At 40.1% G+C, this 14,574-nt stretch overlaps 1 protein-coding gene across 14 annotated transcripts in view; it reads right to left on the reverse strand.

The window, feature by feature from the left end:
* The window catches only part of LOC103467539 (membrane-associated guanylate kinase, WW and PDZ domain-containing protein 1-like), a 100,153-nt gene that overhangs the window by 10,269 nt on the left and 75,310 nt on the right, over positions 1-14,574 (reverse strand). For all 14 annotated transcript variants that reach the window (XM_008413996.3, XM_008413994.3, XM_008413995.3 and 11 more), the window contains 5 exons: positions 9,543-9,577; positions 6,503-6,758; positions 3,379-3,470; positions 2,436-2,631; positions 1,993-2,295 (listed from right to left, as the gene is read on the reverse strand). In XM_008413996.3, the coding sequence (XP_008412218.2) occupies positions 1,993-2,295; positions 2,436-2,631; positions 3,379-3,470; positions 6,503-6,758; positions 9,543-9,577 (882 nt within the window). The remainder of the gene's footprint in view (positions 1-1,992; positions 2,296-2,435; positions 2,632-3,378; positions 3,471-6,502; positions 6,759-9,542; positions 9,578-14,574) is intronic.

The following is a 14,574-nucleotide window of genomic DNA, read 5'->3' on the forward strand; positions in this document are numbered from 1 at the left end:
AAAAACAACTCTGATCTCATATATTTGCTTGAATAAGTCTGAATGTGACTATTTGTTGCTGCAGCTTTAATCAGATTAAAATAAACATATGGTTTCAACAGGTGTTTGTTTCAGAAGTACCCAAAGTGAAAAAGGATTATTTCTGTGATCAAATGATTATTTTCCATCTGTTACCAAAAGACAAGGCGTCAAGAGAAATGTGACTAAAGAATCTAAATTTAAAGCAAGCACCGAAAGTGAAAAAGTGTATTCTTTTATCTTTGTAAACAAAAGCTCACAGAGGAAAATCAGAGCTATTGTACCATCAGAGAAGAAATGTCCACCTAAAAAATGCTATCCCTACAGCTGAAAGCAGATAGATCAGACATAATTTTAGGTTTAAGAAATAGCAAGTAATAGCCATCTTTTCATTGCTAACAACATTGATAAACCAAAGCAAAAACAATACCACTTAAAAATTGCCAGTTCAGAATAACATGTGATCTAAATTCAAAAGCAGCAAGTTAATAGTAATATTCAATTTTATCTCTGTTCTCCATCCTTTGAAGTGGAGTTGATGAGTCAGTTCAATATTGGTATGTTCAATAATTTTATTATATTATCCAATTTTAAGTGCAAATGTTGATATTACCACATGCTTTAATCTGTATTTTGTGTAAGACACATGATCTGTTTTTTTTTAGGTTTGGTGGTCTGGAAGTTGTAAACAACAATTTGGGTTATAGATAAGATTGTGGATTTCTTGTGAGAAAGTGAAATACTCCACATATGATGCAAACTGCTTATAACCTTTTCACAGAACCTCACCATATTCTGAACTATCCCTTTAAGACTTTATGTGAGATTAGTCAGGTGGTCACTGAAAACATGACAGCACATTATTGAATCAAAATGAGTTCAGGACTCCTGACAGCAACTTAGGGAAAATCCCTGCTCTCTCCAGTTGTCCTCCTCCTGTTTCACTTTCTCCATCTCTCCTACCGCTTTCATTCAGCAATCTGTGCAGCATCCATATTAATTACATAACCTTTCTTCACATTCACCTCTCCTCTGCCTTGATTGAAAATGCACTTGTATGCTGTCACTTTATTTAAATAATGAGTTATGGGACGTTACAGGGCTTGACAAGGATTTAACACCCAATCTGCTAAGCACAACACCAGCTCTGGGTCATGGAGCGAGGGGATCAGCTGGGGGGGATGGGTTTTGATAGACTTAAGGGAAAATGGTTTTTGTCCGACACTTACAGGGAACTCAATCAGACGAAACTGCTTTTGTTTTTCGCAGAACTGACAGGCATTAAGAAATCCTGAAGGAACGCTCAGAGTAATGTCACTTGTTAAAAATGAATTCTTGATTTCAGCCCGTGTCCCACACGGTTACAACCCATTAGAGGAGCGAATGCAGGGCGCTATAGCAGCAGCCTTAGTCACGCTTAGCAATAAAGGAGGAGCAAAGACACTAAAACACAAAGGGGAAGAAGGAAAAACAGAAACCGTTTAAAGCCTGAAGAAGATCAGACAAGGTCGTTTTCCAGCACTGTCATTGTTAATAACACATTAATTCTAAAATTGCATTCTGGAAAGCAACACCATTAGCTCCTGGGATCAGTGGAACCTCCTCAGGACACTTAGTGTGGCTAGAGTATCGTCCAGTCTCGTCTTTCACCTATGACACATCGCATTACATCACCGTAAGAGCTAAATACACAAGGGTCCTTGATATGACATCTGTGTTCATCACTCAGAGCTTTATACTGAATTTGTTCAAGGACAGCTTGTGCAATTTCTCCTCAAAGCCTGACCGACTTTACTGAATGCATGTCTGGTGTGTTGCTGCGATGCATAAAACTTTAAGATTGCCATCGGTGGGATTGAGAATGTGGTGGAAATATTGGTGAGGGCCAGGAATGAGGAATACATCTTTTCATATGGGTGAGAGAGCAGCAGACTTTACTGAGTAAACACATTTCATAGACCTGTAATCACCTACCGAATGTGGTGCCAGCATCAGGCCGGGAGACGGACGACACAATCACAAAACCGAAACCTTCGTTTTCTCCCCGCTGGATCTCCACGTCGTAAGGCTGCAGAGAGGCCGGAATCACAGCGCTCCCGCTGCCGCCTCCACCGCCACTGCCTATGCCGCTGGTAGATCCACTGCCAGAACTGACTGTGTTCAGTGAGTTCTGACTCCCCTGAGGGGTCCGCTTGCCTTCTGTTAGGCTGGGAGCCTGGGTGCTGCTGTGGTGTGAGGAGGCCGGCGATGGGGGAACGTCACCTTCTCCCTTTGACACTGGGGATAAAGAGGGTGAGAGCACAGTGGTCAGATAAATGAACTAAGAAGCAACTGGCAACAATATGTTTACATAACACAAATGTGACCGTGCATGACACATAGATAGATGTACATGTTTAATGAAAAACTTTCATCACCTCCGTATCCGGGGGTCTTGCGTCTGACCGTGAGGTTGACATGACCCTGTTTGGCAGCCTGCTGCATCAGCTGAACCACCAGCTGGTGTGACTTTCCCACTACCGCGGTGCCGTCCACACAGATGAGCTCATCACCAGACCGCAAGCGGCCATCTTCATCTGCAGCCCCGTACTTCACTATGTGCCCAATGTAGATCTGGAGAAAGGCAGAAATGTTTCACTCAAGAGACCTTTTGCAAGTAAAATAGGAAGTTGAGAATCTCAATGTTCAGAAACCAATTAAAACAAGGAGTTTAGTTGAATTATTTCAGTGTGTTAATGTGTGAAAGGAGAATTTTCTTTGGATTCAATATTGCAGAGCTTCCACTTATGCCCTCCCTGCAAAGGACTGCTTAACTCAACAAGCTAACCTCCTCAGCCTAGGATATACCAATCTGCCGACTGAGCCCAGACTGCTCTGCTCTGGTCCATCATATCAAAGCAGACTTTCTGTTTGTGAAGTGTTTTTGGACCAATCAACAAACCAATTTCCTGAGAGGCAGGCTTGAAACTTTCTACCACTTTACTTTATCCAATTGCAAGCTTTCTGTCATTCTTCAACTTGCTTTCCCTTTCAAGACAAATATATGATGCACAACAGCACAAGGATCGGAGGATACGGCCTTTGCTTCTCCTAACAAGCTGTCTGTAAGGTTCTCTAGAGAGCAACAGCTCCAGATAGGGAGTGGGAGTAATTTGTTAAGACTTTGTGCTATTCTGGTGTAAAGGCAGACAGAACTGAAAAGACAGGGGGGGGAGAAAAACTAATGAAGCAAGCAGCCTCAAAGTGAGGAGCATTTGGAAAAGTATTGTTACTTTATGTAAGCATTTATCTACACACTTATCTATTAATTTGTAAGCATTTACAGTATATAATGAGATTTAAAGGTGAAGAGACACTTACAGGTTCCCCAGGCTCATTTCCTCCCAAAATGCGGAAGCCAAAACCAGTATCCTTTCGCCACAGGAAAATGTCTTGCTCCTGGCAATCTGGCACTGAAACATACATAAAAGAATCAGTGAGATGTCTCCTTATTGATCCATTATAAACCTAGAAGTTAACATGTTTACTGACTTCAACCAGTGCTTTGTAATCACTAAACCAGTGCGTCATTGTTCATTGTGTCTTGTCCTTTCTGTAAAGGCAATGCCATAGAAATATCCAACATACATGTGTGCTTTCCTATAGAGAGTACACCAGGCCCAGTACTTTTGTATTTAGTCCTTTCCTTCCTGGAGGAAGCCATTGAAGGAGTCTCAACTAACTCCCTTTAGCCTTTTTTTCTTTTTACATAGAAAGTACACAGTCTGTTTAAGAGCCTCTATACATTTGATATGTGTCTACTTCTCAACATTTTCACAGCCAAAGAAGTGGTATTGTCAATTTCTTCATATTTTTTTTTACTATTAATAATTTGAACATTATTTAAGTTTTAGGTTTTCATTACAACTTTTATTTCATCTCTTCTATTCTCACGTGTAATTTAGAAAGCTTTTTGCAAATGAACCATTGTTGGCCTTCTGTTTTACACCAAATCAACTTTTTTTATCGAAAGTCAAAATATACTTAATTCTATTTAAGAACTCATTGGTCAGTTTAGTAACATTATGGTTTTTGATTGGTTGCTTCTATCGTCTTGTGCATGTTCTGTTCAAGATGACCTCAATGAAAACCTAAAAACTCACCTGAGGGAGATGTGCCATTAATTTGTATTTACAACACAAATCTGAACTGCGCAGACTGATTCCTTTCTTCCTTTTCCTGTGTCTTCTCTGCTTTACATCTTACTCAAACATGTGCAGTGTCCTACACATTCGCATCTTGCCACAGAGTAAGCAGACTGTGGAGGAGGACGCAGGCAGTTCAGTGTCAGTCTGTTCAACCCACAGGGCCAGCATGCACAGGAGGCACGAGGCCTCTTTTAATACACCGCCTGCTGTCAGCACGGCTGCCTCTCGAGGCCGGCAGTGAACCCGAGTCCCTCGCCTTCTTCTAATGTGTGGTTAGTTTGGATTAAAGTCACTGCTAGGGTTCTAATTAACCCTCAGTTCACCTGTGAAGAGTAGTGATCAAAGCTTTGTGTATATATTTTAAAGAGAGAAGCAGCTGGACTTTCTCTTGGTTTCTTTAAGAGAACTTCATCGCTTTTCCATTTCCATGGGTCAGAACTAAGATAGCTTCTTGGTTGAGAAGTGAAAAGAGGTGGAGTATGACTTGGACAGGTCACCAATCCATCACAGGACACAAAATACACAAAACAGGACAAACACTCACAACAAAGGGCATGTAAGCAAAATCAATTAGCCTGGCAGTCAGGTCTTCGGACTGGAGGAGAAGGCTGGAGCAGCAGGAGGGAAAGCACTCTTTCACAGGGAGATACACAGCAAAAACAAGCAAACTCCATGAAGAAAGATCCCAGACTGAAGTTGACTGTGCAACCTTACTGAGAAAATAATAAATTAATTAATCTTTTAGTATTAGCAGGGACACATCTAAAATCCTGAGGGTTTGCTCCATTTGCCCTTACAACTTTCCTCAATTTTTGCTTTTTTTGACACACATTAGTGTTTAAGATGCAACGGGACACTGATGGAAATCATAATAGCATGTCCACCTCTAATTTCATCAACAAAAAAAAGAAAGCTTGGAATGGTCTAGTCAAAGTTCACACAGTGATTGAAATGCTGTGACATAACCTTACATTGGTTTTGACGCAAACACACTGCACACTATGGCAGAATTAAAACAATCCTGTAAAGACGGGACAACACTTGTATCCGTTTGTCCCTACTGACCGTGTCAATCATTTTCTTTTCATGAGAAACGTCAAAAAGAAGCCGAGCGGCTTTCTCTTTCTGCTCTTAGGATTCACCCTTCCATCACACTCTCCTTCACTGCAACAGTGATTTTCAAGTGCATACAGTGGACGCACAAATGCATCTGTTGACGAACTCGAGCAGTGTTTGCTGGGATGGGGCGGGACGAACAGCATGGAAATGGAGTCAGGAAATCTAGGGCTGTTAGTAATTCTGTTTTCCCTCTTTCTTGTTTCATTGTGTCTCCTCTTGCTCCCCAGCTGAATCAAAAAAGGGGCTGTAGCTTCTTCAGAGGTTACCAAACATATACACCAATCATCTGCAGCTTAAAGCAACCCTCTCAAGACCCAGTTAATATTTAATTAGCAGCAGTCCTAGTTTCTTCTTGCTGACATTCTTATTAAGCAACTCTGGAACATGCGGCTGGTGCACAACTAGCGCATCTGGCCAAGAACAGTAATTCGACAAGCCAACAACAAACTTGCCGCGCAGATCATCCCACTCCGATTACATAATGGCTTTTTGTTGCGACATGAAGCAGGATTTGAGAGTTTATAGCACTGCATACTTTTCTGACATATCACCCACAGTGGGTGAAGGTCTGAATGATTTAGATCACACAGACTCTCCTTCTCATCACAATTTCAGTGTTTCTCTATGAATATTGCAGGAACAAGCCATGGACTAGACGGGATATAAAAGAGCTTTATAGCTGCAATCTGAGGTATCAATTGTGGGGTTTTTTTAGTGTGCCATCTGACTAAACTTTTCAATGCATGAGATGTTCTCTTTTGCTTTGTCTGACAAGATTATGCTTTATCTTCCAACATGATGTGCATCCACCTTTGAATTTGTGACCTTTCATTTAAAAGATTTGTATGTCAGATTTTGAAGAGGAAGGTACTGACGGTGTGTGTAAATGTGGCAAATTAAAACACATTACAAGCCTTTTGATTAGCTTGCTCCCAAGGACACTTCTCCCTCTAGGCTGCTTTTGTCACAGAATCGGATGTGACGATGAGCAAAAGCTTGAAGCAAGCACAAAGAGCCCTAATATGCCACATGCACGTGCCTCAAATCTTTCAGATAAGTTTTCTTGTAGCTTTTCGTCTCAAACTCTAACAAGGTGCAGCAATGTGTGGTTGCTTTTAAGAAGAAACCTTCATGGAAGATTTATCATGCCTCCAACAGGACCAAAGAAATGTACTCACGTCGACTTTCATACATGCTCCTGGACTGGGCCCAGATCTTGAAAGGGTCTGGCTTCTTCTGGAGGGTGAGAGTGCCATCTGCGGGGTCCTGGGGGGGCAAGACCGGCAGAGGCTGTGTGGGAGCTGCTGGAGTTGGGACCACCGCCTCACTGGGCATGGCAGAGGGTGGGTGGCTAGGAGAGTCGGTGTGGGCGCTGCGATGGCTGCACACGCTGTGCTGGGAGCTGCTCTGACTGTCCTTTCTCTCCAACTGGTGCTGGATGGATGGGGAAAAAAAAGAGAGACGTCTTTGAGTGTAAAAGAACCAGGGGGCGGGAGGGGGATGAACTTATAGGCATAAGATTAAGAAATAGGGGAGAAAGAGGAGAAAAAGTAAGAAACAAATCAAAGACAGGAGTGAAAACAGAGGACACAGAGAGAAAGGAAGACCGTTCAAGGTCATCTTTTTTAGATATTGCTGTAGAACATTTCTCACTAAAAATGTCTACTGAGGTAAAAGGAGGGATGCCATGGTTTCCATGGATGCAGGACAAAGACAGGTTGAAATAAAGTGAAAGAGATGTTGCTTTTTTTCTGAATTTCATTTCTCTTTATTGCAGAAGATTACCTTTTTCTTCCATCTCCAGTACAGAAAAGCAACCAAGATGCAGAATTTACTCAGTGTCACTGCTATGCTTTAAAAGTTTGTTTTTTTTTCCTTTTTTCCGTGTGTTTATCCTCCACAGAAACTGGAGTATGTACAGATTACTATGTTAATATTTGTTGATCTGGCCTAAAAAACACTTTCTAGACAATAAGTCTTACTCAGAAAATTTGATTATGACAGTGAAATGGGGGCAGCTCTGACAACCGAATCACTCTTTATTTATTGTAACTAATAAGATGGGGCTTGAAATAGTGGAGAAGTTATTCCACTCATCACACTTTATGAGATGAAGGGTCAAATTCCCATAATGCTTCATAATGAGGACAACAGCCACACAAAATTGACTTTTCATTCAATCATGGGAGACTTGATAATGAGGCGGCGTAGCAGAGAGTCTCTCCTGCAAATGGGAGTTTACTGCAAGCATCTACGCAGATTCTGGACTGAAGGCAAAAAGGATGTTCTTGGCAAATGGAAAGTCACATGCAGCGTGACATTTCACTGACATAACACAGGGGAGAAATCTGGCTTTTCCTTGGACGAACACTAATGTGGAGTGACACTCAGCCATGGCCACTGTTGGCACTCGACCCCCACACAGAGTCTAGCCCCCTTCTCAGACTGCAACACCATGTGACCTGAAAAGGTAACTTCCATATCCCTGATGGATACCAAACTAATCCTAATCCTAATATCCAGTCAGGTCAGATGGATGCTTTGAATGTCAGTTAAGGGAGAGTGTTTCTTCTGTCTCAGTTGGAGAGAAATTAAGTTGTCCCTGACCTCTTCTACAGACACGGACAAAATCTGACACACACAAAAAATAAAGAATACAACTTTTAGTCATTGTTTCTGCCATGACCACTGGTGACACAGACATTGACACACTTGCTTAGCCTTCATGTATAATATTTCAGAAGGTGGCACATAGTCAAAGAGGGCTCTTTAAGCATTCCCGTTTGCACAGTATCTACATTGTCTAGCGTTCTCTTCAGTTCAGCTTAGGACTGGCATAGACATGTAAGAAGGCCGATTTTGAGTCAGGTGAACCACACTGACATTTGTTTGAGTAAATGTTTGGTCCATTCCACTGCTGACAGATCCATTAAACAAAAACCACTCATGTTTCTGTTTAATGGTAATATGCACCAAAACCCATTTCATTAATGTGCTGGTATTTTAAAGAGTTCATATTGTTCTGTACTTCAAAAAGGCCCAGAGTTTCATTGATTATCTACCATACGTGGGAATCAGATGGTCTTCAACATATTTGTTTGTGTGACAGAGACCACCTTAAAGAGCTTCGTCTTGTGTCACCAAAGAAAATGATTTATTTTAAAGTCCCAGCAGCTTTGAGGACACGCCGCATGTTGACGTTTGTGAAGGTAGGAGAGAAACAATTTTTTTTTGTGGCATCATTCATATAACTTCACATTTGGCTAATGCATATCACTCAAGAGTTGAAAAGAGGTCTTGATAACTCCACTGTACCATTCATTTCTCTAACATATTATATATTTTTTAATCTCTTTTACCATCCTGGTCACTGTGTAGTTTCAAAATAAGTAAGACCCTTCATGCAGTCTAGTGGCCATGAGCCTTTATTCCACGTCTTATTTGTACTCCAGGAAAACATAAATTTATAGATTGACAATTAGCTCCTGCAAACTCTGATCAACTTTGACAGAATTCATTGCACAAATTCTTAAATTGTCACTATCACTTTAATTGTGTCACCACTAATTTTGTTTAAAATAAGTGTTTTTTAGTAGTCACATGGTAATGACAAATGTCCTTAAATTAAAGGTGAAATTGACAATTGCCCTTGAAGAATTGCCTTGCTGATTCTCAGATTTTCTCCACCGCCTTTTTTGTGACAAACCTCAATTTTCGAGCATGACATTGTTTCTCCTCTTTCTCTCTGTCAGTGTTCCCTCTGTAACTGTGGGTGATCTGGGTGACTCACAGCTGTGTTTCCCTTCCTTACTCTCTTCCCTTTTTATCCCAATCTTCTCTTGTTGCCTCTTTCTCTGAGCTGTGGCTGTCTGCCCTCCTCAACAGCTGGTCACAGTTACACTACTCTGCCCAGGCTACGCTACGCTCAATCAGTCACAGAGTGGCAGCATTTCAGGAAGGGTGGGATGCTAAGACAAAGTAAAGAGGATATAAAACAAAGAAAAGTGACAGAAACAAGATCGGAGATTAAAAAATTAGGATCACACAAAGCTCGGCATAAAGCTTGGCTGGTAATAAAGAAGAGGCGAAGATTTCTGAAGCTTAAGATCTCAGTCACATCTCACAAGTCTCTGCCTTCTGTTCTTAAAATAGCACTTGTTTCAGTGAGGAGCGTGCAGTGATATGCACACAAAGAGGAGAGTTGAAGACAGTACTCACCACCAGCTTTGGGCTTCTCTTGGCTGGCACCACGCCTGCAAAACATCGACACAAAGACAGGGAGAGCATTAATGACCTGCGGTGCTCTTCCTCAGTCCCCTCTGGTCAGATCCTCCTCAGGACGAATGGATGAACCTTCAGGTTCGTGCTGCAGACTAGAAGGCGACTAGCCTGCTCCTTCTCCTCGTTCTGCCTCCTCTCCTCTCTCTAACTGAGCAACACACTGCGCCGGGCTGCTCGCTGATCTAAGTGATCTCCGCCCCCTTTTTCTGTATCCCGCTCCAGTCCGCGCTCCCAGCCGTGCTAACAGAGGAGCGTCACCAATCTGATTGCGTTACACAGGCTGGCCGATGCAGCAGGAGCAGCTACAGGTCTCTCTCACACCACTTCTCCAGGTGGAGTCTCAACTCTTACTTGCACTGAAGAAGCAACATAAAAAGGGAAAACCTGTCTGTGTGCATCTTCTGAGTGACTCCAGAGATGCTTCCTCCACTCCCAACTCCACTGCTTTGCTCAGGGCTTACATTGAGAAGCTGATCTTCTCCTTCTGCGCCCCTCTCCTTGCTGCTCCCTCCCCCCTTCTCTTCTACTGTTCACTGTGCCTCGCTGTGCCTGTATCTCTCTCTCCATCTCGCTCCTACAACATACTGTAAAGAGTAACCAAGAAGATCAATCTCATTTGTGCCTATAAAATATTAATGCTCTCAGCCAGATGTCAGGGGAGATGACAAGCAGCTTATCATTGTAGGGAATAACACACATGCCATTTAATCTTTCCAAATATCTCTCATTATTTAAGGTAAAGCATCTTCTACCTCAAATATTAGGTTTACTGAAATACAACCTGGCTGTTTAGCCCACACAGGACTCTTTCATCTTTTCCCAAGGCGACTCTACATCAAGCTTTTTTTCTTGGCACAGAACATGGAGACAAAAATAGACAAATGAATGCATGAACGACATGAGACGGGATAGGGAAGAGGGCTTGCCGTTTCCAAGGTGATCAGGTAGTTTTGTTTTGTTGAGCGGGGGGGAGGGGGTATAAACAGAACATCGTTTTAATATTAACTGTAGACCTTTCATATATTGCATCCTGCTTTGTCTTCATGTTTGCTATAAAGAAGTAGTTGCAGATTTTCTTTCCCCCGGGGGTGTACACCGAGTGTAGAGGGAATCTACCATTGACATCACTACACATCACGCAAACATCCATCCCAGGCTTCTTCTGCTGCATTGGCAAAAAAATCATTAAATGTTAAAACTCTCTGTTGCTGCAAAGCCCCTCTCCACTCAATTCATAATTTATTGCCATCTTTTTTTCTGTTGCACGTTCTCTCCATCTCTCAGATTATAGTGTGCCTCTTACTGGACCAAATGGATCAAGCTTAAAGCTTTTTTTTAATATATATATATATATATATATATATATATATATATATATTATTTTTCACAGGCCTAAATGATTGCAGATGTGCTTGTGGGTGTGGCTGACACAGGAAGGACGTCCATCACTGGGTCAAATGTCATGTCAATGTAATTGTTTCCTGTAACATCGACTGGTTATGTGACCCATACACTCTACACTTGACATAGTGGAAGGTCAAAGTAAAAGACACTCCTACAAGGCAAATATATAGTTGAAGAAGAAAACCTCAAGATCACAACAGTCAAGTCAAAAGAAGAAGAAATAGCTCAAGCAGGAAGTTAACAGCCAGACCAGTGAGGTGTTGTTTGTGAACATAAAGTTGAGAAAAAAAGCTTTTTTAGCAGCAGTTAATTCTTCTGCCTTTCCACAGATCACCTTATTAAATAAATCAATAACAACTGTAAGCAAAAGTTCTTCTAACATAATTATATTCCTTATACAGTATCTGCTTATTATATCTTAGCATTAGATTCATTTTCCTAGTTCCCCTGTTTATTTTCCCTCGTCCCCTGTGCCATTTTATTTCTTTCTCTACTCAGCCTGCCTTCTGCTCTCTTCCCTCACACCTACAACCCGTTAGTTATCAGCCTCCGTCTTTTGATCCAGAATTCATCCCTCACGGTATTTAAAAAGTTTGTAATTTTGAAATTGTAAGGTTTTTAAACTTTGGTATGTCTTTATACTGGTGTGTACAGTAACACTTACTGCAGAGATATGCCTTTTTAGGCTTGTTTGTTTTTCTAGAGATAACCATAGGGATGTTTTAAATAACGCACTTGTCAAAATGATTGTTGCTACGTAATCCAACACAGCCCTTACTGACTACGGAGTACATTACGGTGAAGTAAATATCAGTTTTATTCCCCATCTGTTCCCCAAAAAATGAAGATGATGTTCCACATTTTAACTTCCTGGGTTTCTAAAATTCAGTATTGCAGAAGAGGTGCTGGGATTCTTAGACATGATCTAAATCTAACAGTGGTGAAGAAGCAGAGCGGGTTCATGCTTTAGTGGCTGAATTTAATGTCAATCAAGCTGTAAATATAAGTTTTGAATGTAGGTTCAGCTGTCCCCCATCTTTGTTGCCTGGCTACAGAAACATTGACAATTGTTGGCACTACTAAGATGTGGAAAAGGGCCTAAAAGAAATAGTTATTATGGAGACTTAGTTGTAACCATAAGATGTCACGATTTAGAAAATTTGTCTTGCTTTATGTCGCATGTCTGGGTGTTTAAAGTCTTTTAATTATGGCTATGAATTACTTTAGATAGAAGGTGTAGATACTTTTCTGACTTACTAGAATAAAATTTCCATCTTGAAGAGAGACCTAGTATATCATATTCTAATACATCTATGCTTCCTTTGTCAATGCAAATATTGATTATTATAGACAACTGATAAAAAAAAATTCTGGACATTGATAAACTTTTAAAAGTGACAAACAAAAAAATAATAATTGCAAGACTACAACACCGAAATAAAAGATTGCAGGCTTTTGCAGGTTTACATGGGGAGTTGAACAGTGTGGAGTGAACTGCACTTTGAAAATGCAAGTACAAACAAACACAAACACACCCTGCAATGGAAATATTTTTTGAGAAATATTGTGGATAATAACTGGAGTTTAAACTATTGTGCAACTTATTCTGGTTCTACTAGAATGAGAAATGTAACGTCAAGCAGTTCTGCAGCCTAAGAAACTAAACAAAATACCAACAAAAAACAGAAAACTGGACACTTGCATAAAGGATTTTTAACCAAAGTAGTCACAAACCTGACAAGGCAAATGCGTGAAACGAAGACTGTTTAGAGACCAATGCTGTGTGGATCTATTTGTTGTAAAGGTAGGGAGAAAAACTACAAAAATATCTGCATTCATGCTGACGACAGAGGAGGATCCTCTGTATTTCACAAAATGAAAATGTTATTCGTAAAATAGTACAGAGGTGTGTCTGAAACACTAATGAATTATAGCATACACAGCATATAATTGTTTAGACAATGCTTTTGATGTAGCATAGAGTAAGGTTTATTTTTATAATGTTTTTTTTTTCCAGGAATTTATTACCATCTTTCAATTAATGTCAGAAAAAAAGATGAGACATAAGAGAGTATACCAGTCTCTCTTTATCTCTAAAAAACAAGTTTTCTATTTTAATTCATAGGTGACGAAAACATTAAATATTCAGGCCAAGCAACATATATATGTTTTGTGGGCACAAACGATGTACGCAGGTTTATCATTCTTTCGTCCTTTTCAAAGTGAATCTGCAGCAGCTTGAATGGACCTTACTCCTCTGAGCTGCTGAGGCTGTGGCCTTGGTGACTCCAAGCTGAGCCCACACGGATTGAGTGAATAGTCCTTCCTCCAGGTTTTCTATCAATTTTGTTAGAGAAAACAAAAAAAGTGAGTAATGCTTTGGTTTATTAAATAAAGCCTGTCAACCTTTGTCCTTGCTCTCCATACAAGATTGTCCCAGTATCCTGCTATCCTTTCCATTCATCTGCTCTAAATTATTTGGTCTTGTTAAGCTGTCGTAACAGTTCATTCCTCCACATTCATTTCCTCTTGATTTTATTCCCCTTCCTTTATTTTTTTATTTTCTCTCCTCTTTTTCTCCTTTTCTCTGGGGACAGAAGCACTCTGCAAGATTGTCATAGCAACAACGACGGAAGGCAAGATGGAGGAGTCATAGCTGGCCTGCCCTCCTTTACAGGGAAGCGCCTAAGTGGGTGAGAACACTTGATGCAATCTTTAATGTTGTAGGTGATGAAACAATTATTTAATAAAAAGAAACTACTCATAAATTATCATTATATTTTTAATGGAGAAAAAAAAATAATTTGAATGAAAATGTATCCATTTGCATTTTCTGCAATTAAATAATTTCTAAAGACATATTCAATAATATTAAAAAAACAAAAATTTTAAATAGATCAGCATTTTGAAAAGTGTTTATCTTTCAAAAGAAGTCAGCTAAGCTATACACATTAGCCTAATTAAATGTCATTGATTTGTAAAGGTACCATCTGGTGAAGTTAATCCAAAAAAGTGCACATAACTTCTGGTGTCTAAAACTAGTACTGTGCAAAAGATGTGAGAAAGAATTTATAGACTGTGATTAAAGCATAAAACAGAAACAAATAGTAGATTACTGATGCAGGCAATCGGGCGACCCCTTCAGGGCATAATGACCTGCAACCTCGATCTTTCACAGTAGCTCTGGCTAAAATGCAGATTTTAGCTATTTTTTCATGGAATAATTACTTTGAATGGCATTAAAAGTACCAGTAATGGTTTTAGAACTATTTTTTCTGAAGGTGGGTGCCTTAATTTGTATTTATTTTTTTAACAAATATCACCCTTGCATTATATAAAATGTATCCGTTCTCCTTTTGTGTTTTGTTTTTCTTTTTTCTTAAAACCTAAAGTCAGAGGTAAAATAATTTTTAGATTGACAATTTTTTAAATTGAATAGTTACAATATTCCCCATTGTAACTATTCATTAAAAACTAGAAGTTGTCTTTTTAAAAGGATGTAGTTCTTGTGAGGAAACTCCATCAGCAGCCAACTGAAACTGTTCTACACACTATAACGTAAGAT

This window comes from Poecilia reticulata, chromosome 7 (assembly GCF_904066995.2).
Source record: "Poecilia reticulata chromosome 7, P_reticulata-male-v2, whole genome shotgun sequence".
Classification (NCBI taxonomy): Eukaryota; Metazoa; Chordata; class Actinopteri; order Cyprinodontiformes; family Poeciliidae; genus Poecilia; species Poecilia reticulata.